The 25301-nt window shown below is 41.6% G+C and overlaps 1 protein-coding gene across 1 annotated transcript; it reads right to left on the bottom strand.

Annotated features, from left to right (window-relative positions):
* Window positions 1-1000: 1000 nt before the first annotated feature.
* gfra4b (GDNF family receptor alpha 4b) lies at window positions 1001-24639 on the bottom strand. Its single transcript, XM_084699092.1, has 8 exons — window positions 24287-24639; window positions 7637-7912; window positions 7235-7315; window positions 6375-6720; window positions 5505-5614; window positions 4595-4729; window positions 2523-2662; window positions 1001-2191 (listed from the first exon to the last, which is right to left on the bottom strand). The coding sequence occupies exons 1-8, from the start codon at window positions 24327-24329 to the stop codon at window positions 2051-2053; spliced, it is 1272 nt and encodes a 423-aa protein (XP_084555218.1). The 5' UTR covers window positions 24330-24639; the 3' UTR covers window positions 1001-2050.
* Between the last annotated feature and the right edge of the window lie 662 nt (window positions 24640-25301).

Below are 25301 nucleotides of genomic sequence, written 5' to 3' on the forward strand. Positions count from 1 at the left end.
AAAGGACACTGATGTTTCTTACTTTCACAAAATAAGGCTCCTTTAAAAAAAAAAATGTTGGCAACAATATTTGCAGTTACAGTGAAAAATATATATAATTGCTCTATTTCAATTAGAGTCTTCTCGAGGTAAGTGTTACTCAGTGTAGCCACAATTTACCTTCTATTTTGATCATTTTATCAATTCACACAAGGACATGTGAGGGATCATACTCCGTCTTTAGGCTCATCTGACAAAAGGAATGAGATAGGGCTTCACATTTACAATAAATGTTAATAACAGACTGTAAGCAGCGTGATGAGTTTAGTACAGTTGACTTCTATCACAAGCGATAGAAGTACTCTCACTGGAAATCATACTAACAACCTCGACCGAGCATTCATATTAATTGCTGGAATTTGTTCCACGTCAGCGCATGGAATACAAATCTTCTAGTTGGAATTTTTGTCTGTGGTTGTGTGTTTTGGAAGCCACCTCCCCAGAGTGATTAAGCTACCTCAAACCTCTTGCCTCACAGTCTGTGTAATAAACAACAAATCCTTGAATTACTAACAGTAAAAACGCTTCCTCTTCTTCAGGGAAAGGATCGGTTACCAGAGTGTTTGTTTTTGAGACCCAATGAACTTGGATTCCTTTGACAACTTTCACCCCTTAGCTACAACTCAGTTTATTTCTCCAACCATGGGTTTCTCCAAGGTATTGTTGTAATCCATTTTTGAAAAGTGTAGCACTTTAAGTTGGCATTAGAGTTTGTGTGCATATGCCGGGCTCAATAAAACCTCAACTTTTTGGAACTTGAAGTGAAGTGGTTAATTCAGTCCAGATGTCCATGGTCTAATTAAAATTCAAGCAAACACAACGCTATGTAGACAAAGGTTAGACTTGTACATAAAGTACTGTAAATTCCATATTTATATTCCGAAAGAGTAACTTCAGAATGTAGACTAAACCCTCTATTGTGTGGTATAGAATATGCATGGGAAAGTTACAGCACAAAGCCTTGCTTGATATGACAGCATTTATTTGCAGCACTTTAAACAAATCCCTTCTTGTTAGAAATCATTAGCCTTTTTTAAACAGAGAACTCTGAATCATTCACAACTGTCTGGCCATGACCAGGTCATATTCTGTAATTCGTGGCCTCACATAGCAAGCACCAACCTTAATATGGCACAATAATTCTGCAATGTTAGCGATGCCTATGTACACAATGAGAAATACATAACAATACTTCCACAAAACACACAGCAATGGATCTACATGTAAAGAGTTACTGTTTTTTGAGTCTGAAGAATATGTTGTTTCGGCAATGAACACCTACGTAGCATTAACAAAAACACATCAGTCAAACATGGCACATTGACTTACTGCCCATTTTTCAACTGGGGCATGAGGGTTAATGTCAGGTGTGCTGTGTGCACAGCAGGAATGTGGAGAAAGTCAGGGTGGATGTGTCCTGGAAGGCTGAACTGATTGGAGCTCCATTGTCTATCTCTTCCATTCCAGTATTGATCAGAAATAACATCCCTCTTTCAGTCACAGGAAGGCCAGTAGCATTAGAGCCATGTGTCCTCAAGGGTCTTTTCCAATCAGTTTGTGCTTTGAGAGCAAAATAAAGACACATTTTACCACTTCACAAGGGTCTATTTCTCCAGACAACAATTCCAGGTAAGAGCTTTCTGTTATTATAAATCTTAATAGACAACCTTGTAGTGTCTTAATGGTTCTTCTCAAGCTACTCTCAAAAATAAACTACGGATATGCTTGAACAGCTGGACTGTAGTTTAGTCCACACAAAAGCTATTCTCTCGTGTAATAGAATCTGGCGTAATAGCAATGTACAAATATACAGATTGGTTGCAATCTGCCTCAGGCTCTGCGAGTCAATACTTTGACAGAAACTGGCAGGTGAAATTGGAACATCAAGACACAAAAATAGAAAAACCCCAGATATGCTCAACGTATTCAGTGGAACGGGGTACGCTCAAGAGCCACGGATCTTCCCATCTGCCCGGTGATGCAACATTTGTCCTAGATGGCCCTTCAGTCCTTAATGTCCATGGAAGAGCATTGAGAGGAGCAGAAGGCCAGCAAAGGCAGACGGAGGCATGGGGGTGAGAGTAGGGGCAACATTAGGCAGCCCATTGGATGGAATGGTTGAATCACCCCAAAGGGGTTCATTTCCTGTGGCCTAAGGATGAGACAGAGAGAGATTTTAGCTCCACAAAAATATTCTTCATTGTGGTCTTTGGTCTTAGCCAGAAAACTAAACCAACACCAACACTAGATGCACTATCTTTTCATATACAGTATTGCTGGGAGCAGAACATATATCATCTTCCTTTCTAAAATGATGAGCCAAAACTTGAATGTGTGGGTGGATTCTTAATGTGGCACAGTCACCTTTGCAAATGTATTGGCAAAGTTAACTTGTTTTACAGTGAGACTAAAATTGCTGTTGAAATGAGGGTTTCTGCCAAACTATAGCTATGCCTTAGACCGTGACCGGAGAATCTGCACACCTGTGTGGGTATCACTGGGTCCAGAACATTCCGTATGGTCTCCGCCAAAGCTGGCAAGGAAGAGGCGGAGCCGGAAAATCCTGATTGGCTGGTGGTGGGCGCCTGGTCCGATCCACTGCCAAACGCCAGGAGAGCGTTTTCTGTTTCACAAAAGACACATAACAGTCACAGCATGAGAGGCAATCAGAGTTCACCAAAATGGCTCTCATACAGTAGCCTACAGCATATCTCCATCAATTTCCAATCAATTTCCAATCAAACTCCTTCATTCAGTTACAACCAAATAGGCCTTCTGCATTCCGCCCGAGCTCCTCTGACCTGCTCAGATTTACTGAGCGGTAAAAAAAAGCCAAATACTCAGTATTCTCTTCAGGTTTCGTCAGCTGCACCTGCCTCTCCACATCCCCTCATTAACTCACAGACTAGTGGCATTGGCCAAGCAACTCTGAGATCTCTCTCTGTGTCCTATTTGGTCACAGGCTGAGGCTAAGTGAAGGTGGCTAGCTATCAGATAGATGCGATTTACCTCCCAGCACTCTGGTGGGAGAGATGGTTCTGTTTAAACAGGGCAGATGAGAAGCACTGAAGCAAAGTCAATAATAAGGAGGATCAATTATTCACAATATATAAAAGGCACAGGAGAAATTGGACAGAACACGGAGGGACCGTGGGGATGTGAATATAGAACATGAAAATCATATAAATATAATGAGTCACCCAGTGACGCATGCACCTCTTGAATTGGAGCCCGGAAAGAATGTGAAAGTTAGCTTGATGTGAAGTGATAATGAACATCTTCCAAAAAGAAGCATGCCTCTCCACCACAGTTGAACAAAACCCTGACACTGTGTATAGTGTTGATCTCAGCTGTCCCACGAGATAAAAGTGACAGTATAGAACGCTGCATTACAGTCCAATACGTACAGCATTTATAATCCGAACACGTCACACATCACAAAATCAGCTAATACATCAACTGTTTCAACAGGCAAATGCACAAGGTGTTCCGCTGGAGATTTAATAAACATGCAATTACTTTAGAATCACAGGGCTAACCTATTTCTTTGTTACTCAAAGCTGAGAGGTGAACACCCAGGTGGGATTACCAAGAATACACAATGGGTATGATTGATGAGCGCAAGAGAAAGAGAGAGAGAGAGAGAGAGAGAGAGAGAGAGAGAGAGAGAGAGAGAGAGAGAGAGAGGGTGAAAGAGAGTGAGAAAGAGAGTGGGAGGAAGGAAAGAAGTGAGAGAGGAAGGAAGTGAGAGAAGAGAGGAAAGGAAAGAAGGGGGGGATAAATAGTGAGTGGGAGGGTGAGAGACCAGGCTGTGTGTTAATTCCACCAGCGAGGAGATTGCTCATTTAAATACATCTCTCGTTACTTCTATCTGGGCCTACAGGTAACTGTTGGGACACATCTGTCTCATTGGATCCAATTTGCCCCTGTCAAACTATCTTTAGGACTTGCTCCTTCTTTTCCTCCAGGGAAGTGTCATTTGCCACGGTCTCTTAGAACAGCTATTCATCAATGCAAATTAGTTAGACAGAACATGGAATAACATTGTCTCCTCATCTCTCTTTCACAGAGAAATACAAAAAACATTTTGAAATAACTAAGAGAGTGAAATGTCAGTTGAGGTAAACACACCATTAAACCAATCCGTTGATGCAGCTTCTGTCCTTGGAATTCAACGAATACTGTACTGTACTCATGCATATTCTAATGACTGAAAATCCATTGTCAAAGTGGACCAATTATTTTAATGAGCAGTAAAAGCATATTTTTCATCTCACTCTCCTTCTCTCTCTCTCTCTCTTTTTCTCTCTCTCTCTCTCTCTCTCTCTCTCTCTCTCTCTCTCTCTCTCTCTCTCTCTCTCTCTCTCTCTCTCTGTGTATCAGAAGCAGACTTTCAAAGCAAAATTATTACCATAGCAGAAGTAAGTAAGTCAATATGGAATAAGAGCACATAAACACTGTGTTATCAAAACAAGATATGTGTACCCCTCCCCACGACGCACACAGATACACACACGCACGCACACACACCCACACCAAATGCAGAATCACTCACCGAGGCAGATGTTCTCTGTGAAGTATTCCAGGAAGTCGGAGCATTCTTCTCGCTGGTTCCCGCTGGTGGAGCAGGAGCACCAGGGGGCCACGCTGGACGTGGAGTTGTCCACATAGTTGGGTGTGATGGAGCTGCCTGCAGACACAGCGACCAAGCTCGCCTCAATGTCAAATACCAACGTTATCCAATATCCGATATAAACTCCCTGTAAAGTCCTGATGTATTACAGTAATACTGTAGATGGAATATTAGATCCTACTGTGTGGAGCATTTTATTTCCCCATTCACCAATGTTGTAGCGTGGCTGGTGAGAGTTCAAGTACACTGCTTTAGTCGCAGCCAGTAAGCTCGGATCTGTCTTCGTCCTCTCTCCCTCTTTTAAGATCGAGTGGAGCATTTTCAAGTGTTTCATAAATACAAAGCAGGAATGAAAATGCCAAGTGTTTGTTTGCGCTGAAGGGCACTGTTGCAGACTTCTAAGATGCATTAGGCCGGTGTGCCCTTCTTCTGAGAGCCTCCCCCTCCCCCCCAAATAAAATCCTTCAGATTTCAGACACATCACAGGATCTGGTAAAGAGCGCCTATTCCTCAGAAGTCGTGTTAAGGGTCCTCATGTGTAGTATCCGTAAGCCACACCAATAGAACTTTTCCGTTATTACACAGGCCGTTTTTTACATTACTGTAATGTCTGTATCTCTCTTCATTCTCTCTAATCTTTATCCGTCCATCTCCCTCCATTCCTCCTCCACTCAACCCTGCCACATAAACACCTCTCTGACTCTCAGTATTGGTTTTGTCCTTTGCCTTAGCTTATGGACTATTCTGCTCTTTATTCAGGGATTCACATAACCTCTCTCCCTCTCCTTTTTCCATGCGTGCTTGATCATCCATCCATCCAACATGTACTCACCTATCAAGCCTGTGTAGGCAAGGAGGCAGGCTCCATGGTTCCCTTGCTTGCAGCCATTGGCAGATGACTTGTTGGGTTGGCAGTCATATTGAAACTGGGCCAGGCGGGACCTGCAGAGGCAATACCACCAACACTCTTCAGCAAGGCCAGGCCACCAACTACATTGATGCTAATGATGGAATGTTTTATCGAATTTTTTTTTCTTTCACCAGAGATTTTTACTGCTATAGTTCAGTGCGTTATGTATCCAGTGCAGCGGTAAAATAGATTGGAGTAATGGTGTATTTCATCCCCATGACCTGGAATCATTAGCAAAAGCCCCTTGAGCATAATGGACCAGTGAAAATAATGGTTATGACCCGAATTTGCAATAAGCAATAACTCAGATCCATCTTCTGTTTTATCTGTGTTAAATATTTGATGTTAGTTCAAGAGACTCTCTGGGGTGTTCTGACCATGTTGATAGAAAAGCTTTAAGGTTAGATTACTAGGCCATTTTGTCCGTTGAATGACCACATTCTTCTTATGGCTCCACAATGATGAGACAGGATCCATAGATGGGAGTTGTGGTTTGTTCAATTGAACCTGTGGTACCCTACCCTACCCAGTACTGCACGCTTTTGGGTGATGACAGAGCATGTAGGGTATATTTGTGGAACATTATTGGTCTTACTTGTGGTCTTATCTTGGCCTTATGTTGACTTAAGGTCTTGTCTTAATGGCTTACTCTTGTATTGTCCGACTTACCTTTGGAAACTAATATACACACATACAGTCTCTGAAATCCACCTTGATGCATATTTAGCATCAGCTAAACAGCTCAAATACTCAAAGTCTGCCATTGCATGCACACCTTCAGCATCAACTGACCTGCAAACATTGTCTGCCTTGCATATACGCATCTGAGTGAGGCAGCTGGGCTTGTCCGGGCCTTCGTAGGAGCAGCCGGGAACGATGGTCTGCCTGCGGCGCTCTGCGCAGGCCGTGTCCGTGCAGGGGCAGAAGAGAAGCTCGTGCGTGTAGTCTGGGGGAACGCGGTCGAAGAAGCGCCGCAGAGCCCTGTTGCACTTGGCCCGGTTACACAGGCCCGACTTGGCGGTGGTCTTGATGCAGGCGGAGACGTACTCGGTGCGTAACTTCTGGCACAGATCGTCCACGTTACACGCCTTGGCCGCGTCAAGGCAACGGTTCACTGTCGTCATGCCAACCTCAGAGTCTGCAGTAGGAGGAGGAGGGTAGAGGTCAGTCAAAATTCAGATGTCATTCAAATATTCACTATGAACAGGAGACAATGGCTGTGAATGAATCAACCCAGTCTGATTTAGTTGTTACTATTATACAGTGAAATTATCTCTGAAAAAGTTATAGTTTGAGTGGTTGTCCCATCTTCCTGGCTAACCCAACCAAGGAAAACAAAAGAGGTCAGTTTGTGACATGACTTAAAATTGACGTTGGTCACATAATGTAAAGGTAAAACCGAAAGTGATATCAAATATTTACTCTTAAAATGTGTTCGTTGTGTTGCGTTAAGACACACGTATTGTTTCGAATTTTGGAAGTTGCCTGGAGGACACATGGTGGACTCCTATCTGCCTGAGGGCTTTCCGCAGGCAGATGACAAACACAACAAGGCTTCTCTTCAGTGAGAAAAACCCCCCCAGGAAACAAGAGTTAGAGATGAGTTTCAGAGGTTAAAAAGCATGTAAATCAATGGAGATGAGTGTACATACCGGCTGTGATGGAGGCCAGACGCACGTAGTCATAGTCTCTCTCCACAGCCTCATAGGGATAGCTCTCCACCAGGGTGAGACCTGAGGGGAGATGGAACATTGGATTCACCAATGTTCACCAGTCAAACATATTGTCTACACATATTAACGTGTTTCCCAGTTCATTTTAGCAAAAAATACATATTTTATACTGTAGGTCAATGAAACAAATACAATGTGTCTCCATGGACTGATACATGCAGTACCGGTATATAACTTTACAACATGAACAAATACTAGGCTTAGCCACTCATGAAAAAGAAACAACAGTGGATTGCAGCATTTATGTTCAATAAGTTTTCATCAGTGCACAGCATAACTTGGACTTAGCTGGAGCACCACCAAATCCAAATGATGTCTGACCGTGTATGACAGCTTGGTGCAGGCTCCAGTAGATGCTCAGGCAGTTCTTCTCCTTCTTCATGCCCCGTTTGCACTGGCAGCCGTGTAAGGGACTGGAGAGAAGGGCTGAAACGGCGTTGGCACACTGGCTCCGTGCCCCGGGCCCCAACTTCATGCTGCCGTTGCCTGCCACACACTGGCGCAGGGTCCGCAGGCGTGGGCTGCAGGTCTCGTCACTGGAGCAGGAGTCTCCAGCCACCAGGCAGTCTCTGCTCGCAGATGCCGCCTCCTGCAGGGCTGTGGGAGGGGAGGAGCGGCGGGAAGAGGAGAGGAGAGGAAGACAGAAAGGAAGAGATAAGAGAATATAAAAGACAGAGTTGACACAATGAGAGGGGTTGAAGGGGATCAGGGATGAAAAGAAGACGAAAGAAACCATGTGAATAGAAGCACAATTATAAAGTGCTCACATTGGAACGGGGGTGTTATACTGTGCACCTGCTCCGGGTTACTCAAGGATGCAGCTTCAGCTATCAATTCAAAAGAATTCATCATAATCCACGACTCAATTAAATCATATCATAGCCTAATACAGGAAGGTGACAATGGAGCTTAACTCAAGAAACATGGGAAAAGAGATGTTACAACTAGACTTGGAATTACTGTGCTCCTCTCTGGAAATGCTTTTGTTAAAAATAAACCCTGCCATTTTGAATCCAGCAACCCAGTCATGTATTAAAGTGCAGCTTTTCATACACTCCTTTACTCTATTGAAATATTTTAACAATCTACACTGAACATGTATTTCTGAATTACTGATTGGCAACCTGCTGAAAGCAAGTCCATTACACTTTCCACATCACTACACTACTTCCCTTGGTGGATGATCAATGTAGAAACCTATATTTGAAAATACATTTTCCTTGAGCTGTTTCCAGAGATTTGGTGGCTGGGTGGTCATGTTATATACCTGAGCTCTTTTCTGGGTGACGTGTGCATTGTGTTCGGGGTATTCAGAAGACATTACCACAGGCGGGAGATATTTATCTGTTTTGGCAGGAGCCTTTACCATGTTTACCATGGTTCTCAATCTATCTCAATGAACCGTCATGACAGCTCATGAGATGAGACATTTTCTATCTTATTTCAGAGGTTTCCTTTCCTCAGATATGCGCCTGTGGAGAGAGATTTATGGAGAGAGAACTAGATCTGTCGTAAGGCTGGCCACCGGTGCATTCCTCAAATGAAACACAATGACACAATACCATTTTCAAATCGCTCTTCCTCATTCTCTCTCTTTCAGTGCTTTGAGGCATATTAATGAGATGTTTAAATGAAATTCATTGAGCCACTTCTCATTTCCTTTTTATTTGTCTTAACAGTCTAGTTACTGAAAGAACTGGAAGTAGAAACCCTTTTTTTGGACAGCTTTGTGCTCCCAGATAATGTCTGTCTGGTTTGAGTGAATAAAGCTTTTGAAGAGGAGCTCTCATTTACTAAAACCTTTTTAAAATGTTAATAAATTAGAGATAGTCTTGCTGAGTACGCAGTATGAAATGTTGAAGCTGAACAGTGAAATTGACTGTAAAGCGTCACTTCAGTGGAGTTACATATTCTCTTGGTACCTCAGCTTCTTGTTCCTAAGGCAACATGTTGAGAAACCTGTACCAGCATATACCTAAACTGGAATGTGCAGTCGTTTACAGCTCCTAACAGAACTTAAGAGAGCACATCATGTTGACCCCCTGTTTAAGGAGGTGGCTAATTAGTGGTGATAGCCTACTTTTGTGGCCAACGTATTCCATTCTCAAGTTCATCGAGATGCAGCTCAGCAAGAAACCTCTTGGTTTCTAATTGTAAATGTGGGTGTTGCAACATTCAAAAGGATGACCTTTGTACAAATTACCTTATAACCCTGTAACCCTATACTGCAACCCTATTTAAATAGTGAAAAAGAATCAGGTTGGTACCCTATACTGTACCTTTTGACCGTAATTAAGATACTGTATACAGGTGAAATTACATTGTTTAAGCTTTCATGCTTGAGTCGTAATACTTACATCATCTGCAGGTAAATGAGAGATGGCATGGCTGTGCAATTCAATGAAGAGCTAAGTGCACTAGATATAATGAGGTCTAGTTAGAATGTTTGACCCCAGTTATGGACTGGAGTACAGTACTCTACATCAACTTCAAATTTGACAAAAGTTCTGAAAGTGTACTATAATTACACTTAATCCACTTTTGGCGGCAGGTGAGGTGGTCCCAAAGGTTAGCTTTGAGTCACTGGATCTCATGGCTTACTTTATTGATGCCTGGAAGTGTCACAGCAATGGCTGTAGGGGACGCCATTTATTTTTTGATGTATGTACCAGGCATTTGAACATACTCCATTCAATATGGTGGGTAATTGTGGAGAAAAATTGCAGTCTGAGAGTTCTATTGATTTCCAAACAACACACATTAATGCTGAAGGCCATCAAATGGTCAGACAACTGTCAACACCTTTCTATCTCGTTTGGTCTAACAGCAGTATGTTCCTTTAACTTAGGTGAATTGAATCTCGCTGGCTGCGTGAGTCCATCCACCAAAGCACTTGTCCTCTATTCAACCAAAGTCAAGCTTAGCTCAGTGGATTGATGTGTGTGGCTCCTCTGTGGAAAAAAAAGTTCAAAGTTTAAACGCAGCCAACGCCTTGGAAAGGACAGATGGTCAGTTGCAAATTTGCAGGAGAGCTTCCAGCCATTCCTCCATCGCAATGTGTGTCAGTTTGTGCTGCCTGAGCAGAAGCTGGAATAGACACCATACATCATGAATGCAAATGAGTTGCTTGATTTGACATTTCCAATAAGCCTGTCTCAATGTACCAGTGGGTTTAGCCAATTAACCATGTCAGTAATCAATGCCTTCCAAGCTTCGGTTAAGTCCTCCGTTTCCCTGCCACATAAATCATGGAGAGATTAGCTGATCAGTTACCCAGACGTCTTTGACTTAATGACCCACTTCAGAAGAGATAAAATGGAAAATGAAACTTAATGAACTTAGGTGGAATGTTACCCTCACCCCAATGTACTAAAAAGGTAATGTATTGTCTGAATGCATATCAAACTGGTTTTAAAGTGCTTTACATTCTCTAAATTGACGACCAACTGATTCAATATTAGATAACAATGGTCCAAGATGTCAGCTGCCACATTCAAAAAGGTTTTAGAGCATAGAACTGGTAAACTACAACTTAAACAGCATTCACATTGAAAGATTAACATTTGCTGTTACCATGTGTTGGCTCTTTTTGTAAAAAGAAAATATATATACAAATCTAAAGTCCATTCAAAACTTGGTTTCTCTGTTAATTTATCATTTTCTAGCACTTTCAACGTTCTAATAATTATTCTTGGATGGAAAAACATGTAAGGGTAGTAGTGATAAAGATGAATCAAGGTCCTTGAGCTTTCACTGTATGCCTTTTGTTTGAAATGCCTCTAATTATGGTCATTACATGATGTAATATAATGACAAGAATTGTGAACGCACCAGATACTACATCCAACAAACCTTCTATACCAAATCATCACAAAAATTGTATTTCTACAAAATACTGTATCTTGTATCTTCTTTACTTGATATTTACTTACTTAGCTTTGTGCTTAGTATTTTTCCAAAGTTTAGGGGAATTATTTTATACTACAGTGCTTCTTAGCTCACAAGGCTGACTAGTATGCACCAATATTTGTTTCTAGTGTTTTTGGTATTCCTATACAGGTTTCTTGTTCTATTTTAAATTGACATCAGAGGGTTAAAATGAATGAGAGTGAAGGGGAGGGGTCTGGTAAATTAGATTCCTAGAATTGCCAACACGATTAGCCCCCAAAACATGATTTTTGGGGCACAAAGAAACTATGAATTACAAACATCAAAGGCAAACAGATTGCTGTTAGAAAAATAAAGTAAAATTAAAACGTGAATGTTTACTTAAAACCAATGTCATGTCCCCTCATTCTTAATTTTCAACATCAAACATTTCCCGTATGCTAAGGAAGTAGCCAAAAGCAAAAAGACTTACCCACATTGTTTGAACAGGGAAGCATTTTTTGCGATGTTTTGGCATTACATAGCAGATTGGGAAAAGCTCTTTGTCAACTGAAATATTTGTACTTGTAACTGAAATACTTATCTGTTTTATTAAATGTTAAAATTCTGCATTTTGAAAATTGTGCATTTTATTGTGCAGTCATAGAGCAGGTCCTGCCATCCACGCACCATCATAAGAGTTTAAGAAACACATACACACACACACACACACAACCACTTATCTGATTGAGAGCAAAAAACAGGAGGATTCAAACACAAAACAAAGTTTATTTCTCGGTAAGTGGCGTCTTACACTTTCACAATAAGATCACAAAATAGAGACAGTGTGTCGGTCTTTGACAATCTCTCTCCCTCCATTTCTAATCAATGCTTTTACTCAGAGGGGTTTTGATTTCAAAGGAGGTGCTTTTGTCCACAGGAAGCTGGGCTGAACTACCCACTGAGTTTCCATTACTGAACAGCAAAGCCCAGTCATCTGGTGTTTCATGGAACAGCAAATAAGCACAATCCCACAGTGCAGCACAGAACCTCATTGGAGGGCATCCCAATCCTCATATTCATCCTCATTGTGTGTTTGCGTTTGATCTGCTGTTATGATTTTGTAATAAACTAAGTGTTACTTAACCCCCCCACCCCTCCTAATGGTGTAGTCCGTGCATGTTCGAAAGCCTCCCCTCTTGAGCGGCTGGCATTGACAAACATACTTCTTGTCATTAATCACTGTCCGTCACTGAAGGCAGGAACGTGTTGTTACCATAATCTCCCACAACTGGCGCACACGCATTGACTCACACATAAACACATCAGCACACGCACACACCTCTATGAACATACAGACACAAGCACACACACACACACATACATACATACATACAAGCAGACAGACATACACACATACAATTATTCAAGCATACACATACACCACAACACACAAAAGTACACACAAAGGGCTTTTCCTCTTTTGGGATTAGAAGAGGACATCTGTGCTTGCCAATCTTTCTGCAGAGATTCTCTACATGACTCACCTTTACAGATAAGTTCTCCACGTATTTGCAATTTTACCCGACCGAAGCGCACCTTTACAAAAGTCAATAAATTGTGCAGAAGTGAATGGCTGCTTTGGAATGGTGGTGAACAGTAAACAGAAGATCATATCAGGACTCACAAGATGTTGGCTATTATTCAGCCTTGGAAATGATGCTTCAAACGAGCACCCGTGTCAGCTTGATCTCAGGAGTAGATACTGTATACAGTGCATGAATGATAGACGCTGTATCTGTAATGGGCTTGCTGCTTGTGAGGATAGTGGAGCCAGTGTGGAAGCAGCAGATCCACAGGACGTGTGTGAGCAGGGGCCTTAACCCTCAGTTCCCCCTCAGGAGTTTTCCAAAGGGTCTCTGAACTGCCTGAAACATATTTCACTGCCAAGAAAGTGTGGTCTGGATGCCCTGGGCATCATGCCACACACCCACACACACAGACACACACATACACATGCACACACACACACACACACGTGCACACACGTGCACACACCCACACAAAACAAAACAACAAATTGCAAACCCAATGTAGTAATAATTGAACAAACCACAGCCTACAGTATGTGTCGGAGATTGCAAGAGAAGTCATTAAATCGGACTTTAGCCTATACAATTAGCGGCATGTAATTTTCTAGCTTGAAGGCTGACAAGCTATACCCACATCCATTTAATGAAGGTTAATAGGTGGGATGTTGGACACCGATAGCAAACGTTTCTCTCCACCCGAGAGATATGTGAGAACATGACAGGAGAACACGACGGCATGCCCACACAACTTCAGTGTCGCAAAGGGGCCAGTGGAAGAGAGAGGTGATTGGATGAGCAATGCCAATGGCATCTCTAAAGCCTTTTCTCCAGGAAATGTGAAAGAAGGGTTTATGGATTTGTGTAATCCAACTACTGTACTGTACAGTAAATATATTTATGTGTGAGGGGTATGTGGGAAATAAGGAAAAAGTGAATGAAAGATGCTGCTGGTAAACTTGCTTTTGAATCTCAATTGGGTATTTGGGGTTGAATTGATTCCGGTGCTCAGATGTCTCAACATGGCCCTTGATTAGGTATTCATTTCCATTTGTTGAAAGGACTATATTCTAGGCACATCTAAGGCAACTGTAATTGGCACCTAGAAGCCACTCAAACACTTACAGACTTATGAAGGAAAAGCTCCTGACATTCAAATTAAAGGAGGACACAAAGCATGTCGTTAATGGGGGAAGTGAACACGCGAGGCCTGCTTTTAGTATGCAGAGCAGCGCATATTTCTTTCCCAACTGCTTTGATATAAAAGGCTACATTTAATTCATTTTCTTATTTAGGAAATTAAACTGTGATTATTTCAGGACAGCCTGATGAAATCAAGTTGTGTGTGTGTCCAATTCATAATGCACAGTTATGGCTTGTCAAGTTCAGTCTCAATGTCACCTCACAATAGCTCTTTATCTCCGCTTGGGAATGGTGACATTATAACAGCGTAGTCTATTGGTTTGTAATGGTTGCAATTAACTTATCAGTATATCCGTCCTTCGCTCTGTCAGGGCGGGAGCGTGACTCATCGCCTTCCTGTGAAAGCACTGGCGTTCTATACAGCATGGAGCAGAAGGACACAAGCATGCCAGGGAGAGTTTGTCTACCCAGAAATGAGGAGCTGAGTGTGACGTACTCTCTGAACCTGATTCATCAGTTGATTCATTAGTGTTTGCCATACAGTAGGAGGGAGACAATTAACATCCACATCTCAAATGAGACCATTATCAGTTGGAGCTGAATAGAGCCAGGAGCCATGTCAGCCATATCATTAACTGCATTTCACAATCATTACAGCATTTATCAGTAGTTTATTTTTCTTCAGATCTCGATAAATCTTTGACTGGCCTTGGACTTCATGCTGGTAGCACATTTCTCACATCTTTAACTAACAGTTTAGCTTTTTTTTTACAATTAAATGGTGTAACATTTTAATGAAGTTGAACTGTTAATTTGGCCACTTCCTGCATATTGAGCTACTTCACAGTAAGATCTCATTGATTCATATAGGTAAGCCAAGCAGCATTTATGTGTTGTAAGGATAGTCAAACTGGATTAATGAAAGTGACCAATAAAACCATAGGGAAGTGGCCAAGTGGTAGGGAAACAGCCACAGTAAGGTTTGTACCACCACCATGAAGTGTGATGAAGAGGTTACCTTATGTCGAGGTCCATGCGTGGCAAGGCCCTACCATCATGTCTGCCAGCTGTCCCTGTCACTCTCCCTCCGTCCCAGCGGGAGGGAGGAGCCAGGCATATTAACTACTCCATCAGTATGAGTGATGAGCTCTCTCACGGATGAGACCCATCGCCCACAGCAACCCCTCCCTGTTCCTCCCTCCCGACTGTCCCCCTCCTCCTTCCAGCCCCCTACCCTCCACCATGTCTCGCCCCCCCTCCCACCCCCACTATCACCGCCCGCCCCTCAGGCTTCGGATGCAGCTCCAGGTAGAATAAGGTGACAGGGGGACAAAAGGAACCACTCGCATGAAACCAGATAGGGCTTTTTCAGTTGATTGCCTTGACTTGGATCAATTTAGATAAAAAGGCGCAACAAGGTCATTTCCATAATGTTGTGTGTTTTGAGGTAATAAAGCAAGAGACAATGGGAATGCTCTGTGGTAAAAGTAATCAGTTTTTAATTGAGGTGAGACAAATGGGGAGCAATCTGGCTTAATCTGTTCCAGAGAACGCTGTATTTCATAGACCTCTTGACTCAAGACACCATTGCTTTCAATCTGCTTTGATTTTGTGTCCTCCGTAGGTTATCAAGTAGGCAATTAGGACAGTCATACACCACATCAGCCCTTCTGTAATGATTCTGTTCTGTTCAAGTGACATTATTTGACAGCATTTCCAATTGGGTCAACATAAGGACACAGAAAGTGAGAGAGAGAGGAAGAGAAAGAGAAAGGAAGGTTGGTCAATAAGATCATTGCCCCTACACTGGATGGAAAGTGGCTCCCTCAGTGAGGTCACCCAGTGGAGGGCATGCTGGGAAAGAGACTGTCCATCAGTGGGGGGCCCGTGGGACCCCAAACAGATCTGCTGGGGCTGAATCAGACTCCTTCCTCAGATTTGCACCGTGATTCACCACAGCAGAACTCTCAGTGAAAGGTCATGCAGTGATCAGAGAGAATCACAGAACTTCAGGCCCATGATTAAAAAGTCCCCTCTGAGTCAATGTCAGGCACAACATGAGGTCACAGAAGAAGTTGGAGCCCAACTTTAAGTCAAGGGGGTGATACTGCAAGATTTTCTAAATGCTTCTTTTAAGTCTTTCCAGAAATTGGGTCAATCAATCAAGTGGGTTTATCAAACTGACTATCAGATGTGCGCGAGTGCGGGTATCAAAAGGTGCCTTTGAGGGATGTGTGAAAGTTGACTTTATAAGGAAACCTATTCTCATGCAGGAAAGATCTTCACTATTTTAACCACTGAGAGGGATACATGGAATTAACAGTCAGAACTGGGACCATGGCTCATGAGCCCTCGCTATGACAAGAGAGAGGACCCTAAACTTCCCTCTGTCCTCATTAGCATACCACAGAAGTCATTCACAACGTGGTTATGTGACAGCGACCACCTGCCCACCCTCTGTTTTAGACAAGCCTTGAGTTATGGCTACTTGCTGTAATGAAAGACAAAGTACATTCATTGAGTAAGGTTTCATTCATTTGGAAGGCTAATGAGGGGTTTTGGCATAATTCCCTGTGAGCATCATCATTAATACACACATGTTTTATGATTATCTACTTGAGAATGTGTATCTTTTAAATTATGCTGCTGATTACAAATTATTTCAAAGTATAAAGCAAAGGGGACTGCAGTTTTGCAATCTTCAAGCTTTGAATATATTTTTCCTTTATATTTCTGTGTCTGTTAAAAAACTGTAGCAATGGTTTGACTGAGCATCCATGCATTCTTACGACACAGGGCAGATGGATCTGTCCAAAACTAGTTTTTGGAAAATAATACGAAAAAAAAACAAGCTTTCACATTTTGCACTTCACCTCAAAATGCAAAAAAATGCCACAGTCAGTTATCTTCTGCACAATAGTTTCTGCTCAAACAGTAGATTTAATGAAAGATAAATTTAGCCTGAACATAACATAGGTTTTACAAAAAGTAGACAGATGGTTCATGCACAAGAAGCTGAGTTCCTTTGTACAGTATCATTGTACAGAATATTACAGCACGGTATTTTCAAATCTGTGAATACAAGGGTGGCCAAGGCCATCTCACTTACAGGGTATTTGCACCTCCAGGTATCCTTCACTGATTCTTTGTATGGTCATCTTTCAAGATAGTACATACAGTGCTGTACAGTGTGAGAATACTAATTGCACAGTTACAATACAATCACATTATGCTTTTGATAAGAAAATGTTAACCCATATTGTAAGTGTACAGCTCTCTGAGGATGTAGCTGAAGAGCAATAACTACCTAGTTGCAGAATGACATATACAGAATGGTGAATTACACACACAGACACAAAATCTTGTATTCAAAACATTGTTTCGTAACCAGTGTGCTAAGGCCCTTGACTTTAATGTTTCATGTCTGCTAGGCAACTACTTTTTTTCATTAGCTCTAGTCTCTACTGTATGTGACTTGCTTCTGTGACCTCACAGTACCTCCAAACCCCACGTCAACTTGAACACTTCCTTTTGTTTCGCACAGCAACACCATATGTCATCTCTGTAACCTCAAGCAGGTGTTTCTCCAAGGGTGGAAAGGCACGTACAAGACCACTGATGCAGATAATCTCAAGCAGCAGTGTGTTCCAAGACTGCCTCCCTCCGACGTAGCCAAGGCCCTATCCTCAAGTTCCCTCAGCTGAGAATATGATGCTGCGAGAAACATCATGGCGAGGGGCTCATTACGATGCAGACCACGGGATCGGCGGGGCCATGGGCCCACCACCGGAAAGAAACAACAAGGAAGAAGAAAGAACGCGAGGCGGCGACTGGCTCTCTCGGCTTCCACAGGGCAATTTTGAGTGGTTGATGAAAGCGTAGTTTTCCAAAGAACAGTCCCCGCACGAGGGCACAGTTCAGGCCTGCCATGTTGCTATCAGATCTTACTTAGTGGGTGACCCTGACACTGGGGGCCCCACAGACTTCCACAGACTCTGCCTTTTATGGACGACATGCACTGGATGTGAACCATAGGCTCCCTTTATCTCTGAGATGTCCCATTTCTCCTCTCTGACCATGAGCAGGTCAGAGGAACCACAAATAAAGTTTATGTTTCTGTTTAAAGACGTTAAACCCGCTAACATATATCTTTGAACTCCATTAACTGCCTTTCACATTTAGTTTGAGCAATGTCATATCCAGTTAAACTTGAAACAGTAGGCTATTAATGCTATCATTGTGACCAAGTCATCTACAGTAGACTATGTAGATGAATCATATCTACAGCAAAGCTGTAGAAAAACCATTAGACCAGCTAGGTCTGGAGTGGGCTGCGTTATTTGGCATCTTAACACAAAATCAGTGCTGCATCCCCCCTGACTCTTTGAAGCTGGAAATCAGAAGGCCTAATATGGACTGATTCCTTTCCAGGGGGCCAGATCCCTGGCATTGGGCCCCTTGTTCTCGACCACCACTCAACACAGACCTGTCAAATCCTTAGTGACATTCTCTCAATCCAATTAATTAGGACCTAACAAGCCAAGGGAAGGGCTGGGATTGGGTTCTTGAGTGATGACAGAGTCGGAACCATTCGCAGGCCGGCCCGACAGCAGACGTCACAGACGACCCGATAATGAGGTGGTGGAAGCAGCTGGGAGATCCCTGTCAGGAGCTTTTGCTGACTTAGAAGATGCAAGTGCTTTTGGTGTCCCTCCAAGAGGGACTCTTGGACATCATACCCTTCTATAACTTCAGAAGTGTCCAGGATATTGGCAATGGTATGATATGAAAATGGATATTAATGTGAATCCATTTCATCAAAATATCTTGCTACTGAACAAAGACTGACAAATCCTCTGCTTGCAGACATGTGACAGAGCTGATTATGAGGAGGCAGACTGGTTCTGTGCATAGGACTTGTAATTACTGTTAGCTGCCTTTTTCCCTGTGTCTGAAATAATTAATCAAGTAGCAGTGCGGGGAAGGTGGCAGGCTCTCCTGCATGGAGCAGATGTTGTAAATCCAATGCAGCTCGTAGAGACAGGTGCCCTCCAGCCGGTTCCTGTCTGCTGCCTTGGTAATGGTTTGTTTCCTTTCCTGGAACACTGGAGAAATCAAGCAGCAGCCACTCCAACCTCTATCATCGTGGCATTACAAGGTTACACAGTCTTTCCAGTACCATGGTAGAGTTAGGTTTCCAATGACTCTCCTTTGTAACAGCTAGGATTAGTGGTTGGAGTGAGGACACTTGGTCTGTGGGGTCAGAGAATTACCAATATGTCTGGCTCTGGTTGCCATTGCGTCATTTCCAGTATTCAGGCTGCTGTCCATCACAGATATCAGATTTCTTGGTACAGACCGATCTGATCCAATTTGTAAGTCAAAAACAAACTATTCCAATTGATATCAACCACAAAGAGGCCACCAGACTGATTTTATTGATGTGATTAACTGGAGAGTTCCTTATGACAATAAAAGTTACAGAATTAATTTCGTAGAAAAACAATTTGGTACTGTCTCTTGACTTGTATATAGCGTGGCCTGCACTGGGTGATAAGACGTATTCTATTTGGTGTCTGGATTGTGGTATAATTCACTTTCCTCTGCATGTAAGCCAACACTGGGATAGCCCATAGTAATTAAATGCCAAAGGGATTGAGGCCACATTTATGTTTGATAAAATTATAATAATAAAGCAAATAATACATGCATAGCAGTGGATGTCAAGCAGAGCTCATTCATCCTTCCTGTCATAAAAGCTGTGTTGCGACCACAATGAAAATAGACAGCTGCATCCATCACAGCTTCGCCTGCGACGTCTTCCTACAGCCAACACTCGGCTCCAGCTTCCAATGTTCAATAATGTATTTTGTGTACACTTCCTACCGTTCGCTTTGTTGTTGTGTCACTGTTGTTTTATGGCTTTTTTCTGTCTTCTTTTAAACTTTTAGGACTTAAAAAGAGGTGATGAAAAGGGATGACTTTTTGGCTATTATTTAGATTTATCTGAAAATAGAGATGAGAGCTATCTAAAGCCACTTTCATCCAGAAGACACCTAATGTACATTGATGTGTTCCTCATGTTTATTAATGCCAGAAAAATCACAGAGACCCAAAACAAAAATAACTCCACTCAAGAAAAATAGTCCACTCAAATATATCCCAAACCACCCCAAGATAAAAAGATGGTCATGTGTAATTTACACCTGATCCAAATGACAAATAGTCTGAAAATAGTTAACCGTAAAATAATGTCTCTGAGGATTTGAAATACATACTAAATACTATATTGAATGATGCAGTTAAACAAGCAAAATATTATATATTTTGGTATAGTATTGAGTAAAAACGACATACTTATTTCATGGTCATGCACTACCAATGCTCTACCCTGCTATCATGACTGAAGAAACAGCTTAGAAAATATTGACCTCTGTAATACCAATTTTTTTTTTTTTTACAAAGCCTCAGTTACAGTGTATATTTAGTTGTGCCCAAAAAAGACTGTGTGAAAGAGGGAGGTGGCAGTTTAGAAGCAGAGCTTAAGCCCTGCTTCTGAAGCTGTGTCACACAGGACTGTGTCTACCTGTCTGGAACAGGCTTTCTCTCTGGATAACCGCTGACAGACTTTGAGCTAATGAGCCATTGTTTGGCCCTTGGAGGCCACTGTACGTCTATAGCCTTAGAGCCATCTACTGAATTTCTTAACAGGGCTAGCGACAAGGTAGAAACACAGCTTTTAGCCCCATCCAGAGCTTCACTTAACAAGTGCCCTTTCAGTATACTGTGCCTTCTTGTTTTCTCCTCCGTGATCAACAGCCCTTTCAATTGACCTGCCACAAAGATTAATTTTGGCCAAGGACCTTGGGAGTTTTCAAGTGTGACCAGTTTCCTAACGCCTAACATTATGTACTGTTTGAGTCTATTATGGTTTAATATTGTAGGCAGATGATTATATGTGGTATGCAATAATGTCAGAACAAAAGGTCAAAGGCATCAAACTGACTGGTAATAGATGAATAGCGAAGTACCAACTCAACAGCAAGGTTTAAAGCATCTATAATTAAATTTAAAGACAGGTTTTCAGACCCAGCCAATGGCTAGAGAACAGAGGCAGTCCACAGGTAGAGTATGCAATGGCCATTAAGTCTATCAGGCTATAACTTTAGTCAAAAGGTCACACAAGAAAATGTTCTTATCAAAGTTAATGATCACAACATGTAATAGAACTGTAATGATTAAGTCATTTTGCACACAGAAAGCTTCTGATATCTATTCATTCTGAGTAATACCTGCTCCAAATGAGATTCATGACAAATCCCTTACAAGAGCACAGCAAATACATCAGGTGATAGTATGCTTGGCTATGGCTTATCTGTCTCTATTAAAGATACAAGTCATGTCCCATAATATCAAACTTTCTTATCCAGCCAATCTACCACCAGTGTATTGTGAGAAACCATTGCCTCCATTGGAAACAATTCTATCTGCATTTTAATGTCCTACGTTTCTGGACAGGGAAACAGACTGTATCCGATCGAAAATTGCTAATTTAGTCAATAATAAGACATTTAATCTGTATTTTTCTCAAATAGTTGGAATGGAAAGCCAAAAGCTTGATCTAAAGTAAATTGTCAGCCATTAAGTCAATCTTGCCAATACACAACCCCTCTCACCTACTGTGGAGTAGTTATCCCTTCACACTGAAATGGTTGCAAGTCTGAAAGCCACCAGAGATAATTTCTTACCCATTCAATATAAACCATTAATATTCAATGCAATTACCTTGAGCTACAGTTGGACTTTCTCCTTGAGATAAAATGGCCGTGATCTGACTGTGATGCACCTTTACCATCTCAAGTTAACACGGTAAGCAAATGATTACCAAACCAAAAAAGAATCCTGCATAGCACAATCACATTTAATTCCATATAATTTTGCGTTCCATAAGGATGTCAGAGTAAAGCCCTGGACCCATTCATCATGCGGATAAGATCAATGCTCAGGCTGTCTCCTCTGGCTTACGGTTCCTCCTCCTCTCTTGTGGGGGAAAACGGTGGTTATCCAGACTCAACTCCAGCTCATCTGAATGCTCTCTAATCATGCTGTAGACAGATATGAACCTTAGGACCTGGAGCCCCTAAATGTTAGGGTTATCTTCACTTTTGGAATGGTCAATTGATTCCAATACATACAGTATACATATACTGCACACATCAGTTGAGTGAATATATAAACAGTATACTGTTTATCTGCATACAAACACAATGTACATGTCCACTTAAAAAGTCTTCATTAATTGAAGAGTTAAATAAACTTTGTCTGTAGAGGTCACTTCATAACTGACTTAAGTACAATGAAAAAAAGGTTATAATTGCTGTTCACAAATACTGATCCATGCTTTCACATCTGCTGTCAATACTTGTCAATACACTACTTCTCTGATCTTGAGTGGAATTCGAAAGCTCCAAATATTTGTAATTTCAGATAGATGGTCACTTCAGCATTGACCCAATGGTTCTGACAGGTTGTTTTATAGCACCGATGTGTCTTAAAAATTGTAGTTATTTGGTATTCCTAGTGTGTAATGGGAGCGGTTGGGTACAAGTCTGTTCTCTGACTGTGAGATGCGTAATGTTAGACCATCTATAGGTTTGTAGTAACCATGCTGCCTACTCAGTAGGCCATATAAATGCATCATGTAACATCAACTGTAGAAGGGGTTCTATCACATTGGAGCTGTTTTTCCCAGCTGTGACTAATACATCCCGATTTATTGTAATGCATCCTAACTTAATTGTCTCTGAGACAGGTGGCGAAACACTTAAGATGACAGAAAAAATGCTTTCTGAAATGAGTCCTTAAAAAATATATTCGACTTGAAATTCATCTGAGAACCAAATGCCATGTTTGAATACAAGATACTTTGAACACTGCATCATTTAACTGCTGCTGAAGAGATGCTTGAGTTGCAGTTGAGCACCAGAGCGATATACACAAGTGAATCAAGAATTATACTGTATACTGTAGTAAAAGCCACACTGACAAATTTTGAGTTTTAACATGCAGACTGTATACACCTCAAATGCAATAGCCTTTAACCAGTGTACAGTCTACCCTCACATCACCCACTTCTAAAACACAACTAATATTTCAAAAGTTACATTTCAGAAATTTGCGTGTAGAGTATAGGCCTACCCATTTCTTCAACTTGACAACACCATGGAGTGTTGCCTCTCATTTCTCTAATGAAGGTGTAGTACATAGGAATCAATAACGAGATGGGTTGAGCAATACCCGCTATTGTGCTGATGAGATGCTGGGATGTTGGGGCTAGAAGAAATAGATCAACTCCGCTGTCATGACCATGTCAATATCAATGATGACATCACGATGTCTGTAACAAGGCCGGGATTAACACATGTCGGATTTGACCGGACTAATAGACACGCATTCTGTAGTGTACAACTATCCCTTCAAACACGCATGCCTCCGTGGCACAAAATCAATAGCAACTTGATCTAATCCCACAGTGTCTTCTATCGTTCAGCAGCAAAGACAATGCCATTCAGATACTATATAGCGGTGAAATTGACTGATAGGAGTCACATTGCAGTCCATGGGATGCAGGTCACGATTTCGGTCTTGCTTCTCCAATCAGAATCATAGTGCACCGTGTTATGCAGTGGTGGTATGAGAGCGAGGTGGTATGAGAGCGAGATGTTTGAGCGCTTAACCAAACAGCCTACATCACTGATGAGCTGGGCAAGGCAGGAAGATTAAATTATTCAGCCAACAGACTAATTCAGTGCTGGTAACCTTTAAAGTTTATAGATAGCGCCACTTACGTTACCAAGAAACAAAAAAGGTACGGTGAATTTCAATGACATCACTTACAAGTAAAGATTTAATATTGTTTGGAAAGGATGATACCACTAAAACTCCAGGCGCACACACGAATTAAAGGCACACGCATTAACGCGCACTCAAATCCGCGCACTGAAGATGGGAGCGATGTGAAAATCAAAAGTCAGAGAACCCAAACGGATCATTTGTTTATAGTAAGTGTACTGATGTTCCAGTTTGCTATGTTACCAAAAATATCCGGTTTGCAACGAAATGATCTTGACTTCTTGCATTACCTCCTTGATCAAGAAGGTGGTTTTATAATGCAAAATTAGTTTTATTGGTTAAGTTTATTCAACGCGGCTTAAAAAATGTGGGCTGAAGTAGCCTAAACATGTTGCAGACCAATAATTTACATTATAATTTTTTTATCAATTTGCTCCAAATAGGCTAATCCACTCATACAAAAACACATTATCTCTGATGGTAGAAGATTGATGACAATATAAAAAAATATTTTACTTACCAAAAATGACTAGTTGAAACAGATACACCCCCCACAGATCCATTTTATGTTCGGAATGTAATTTGTCGTACTAAATTCCAGGTAACTCGAAACACCTTACATTACGCTGCATGAAATCCGTCTGAACATTTTGACTTCATCGTTCAGAATCGATGACCATGGGAATCCTTATATACTCAATCATTTTCAGAAGTTCTGAACAGTTTTTTTCTTAAATAGCCCGGAGCCAATTGTTACATAAGTGTGTGCACGAAGAAAGAGAATCGGTAAGATTTCACTAAAAAAGTTCTGTTCATAGTGTCCATCGTTTGGGTCTGACGATCTGCTGCTGTTCTCTACGGTCTGAGCGGGGAGCTGTTGTTGGATGTCTGAGGCTGCGATGGACTACTGCCGAGAACGAGGTAGGTGAGGAGGGAGGGGGTGCAGAATGACTTGCGTATGGAGTTAACATTCTACAGTGTGTTATGTGGGAGCAATGTATGAACCAATAATAACTATTCATAAATAGGGTATGGCAATAGCCGTCTGCTGTTGTACTATATGGCCGATGAGTATACTGTAATATTACAGTGCCTATACACACGCACGTAGCCTTCTTGCACTTAGTATCATCTTGGATAAAATGTTAAGACCGCTTTGTCTTGGCCAAAAATATTAACTACCATGAGGTGATTTTTACATATATTATTGTTATTTCCTTACTTAATTTTGTCTCTCAAGTTTGACAAATTACTTGGCTCTGGTCAAAAGCAGATGAAGTGGCATGCCACTTCCAGCACGAGCTGTAATTTGTCTCTGCCGATTGAAACAAAAAAACTGTTGACGACTTTAACTGGCATGATCAAACTGTTGATTAAAAGTTTGTAAATTGTTAATTGTAAAAAGTTCAGTTGAATGACATCTGTTACTTTTGTTATCCTAATTATGATGACAAACACAATGTTTGCCCAGGATGTGCATTTGGGATTTGTTGATCCACCCTTTGGCCCCTTCTCCATCATAATGGTGACATCCA

Source organism: Hypomesus nipponensis, chromosome 1 (genome assembly GCF_054491055.1).
Source record: "Hypomesus nipponensis isolate SF chromosome 1, ASM5449105v1, whole genome shotgun sequence".
Classification (NCBI taxonomy): domain Eukaryota; kingdom Metazoa; phylum Chordata; class Actinopteri; order Osmeriformes; family Osmeridae; genus Hypomesus; species Hypomesus nipponensis.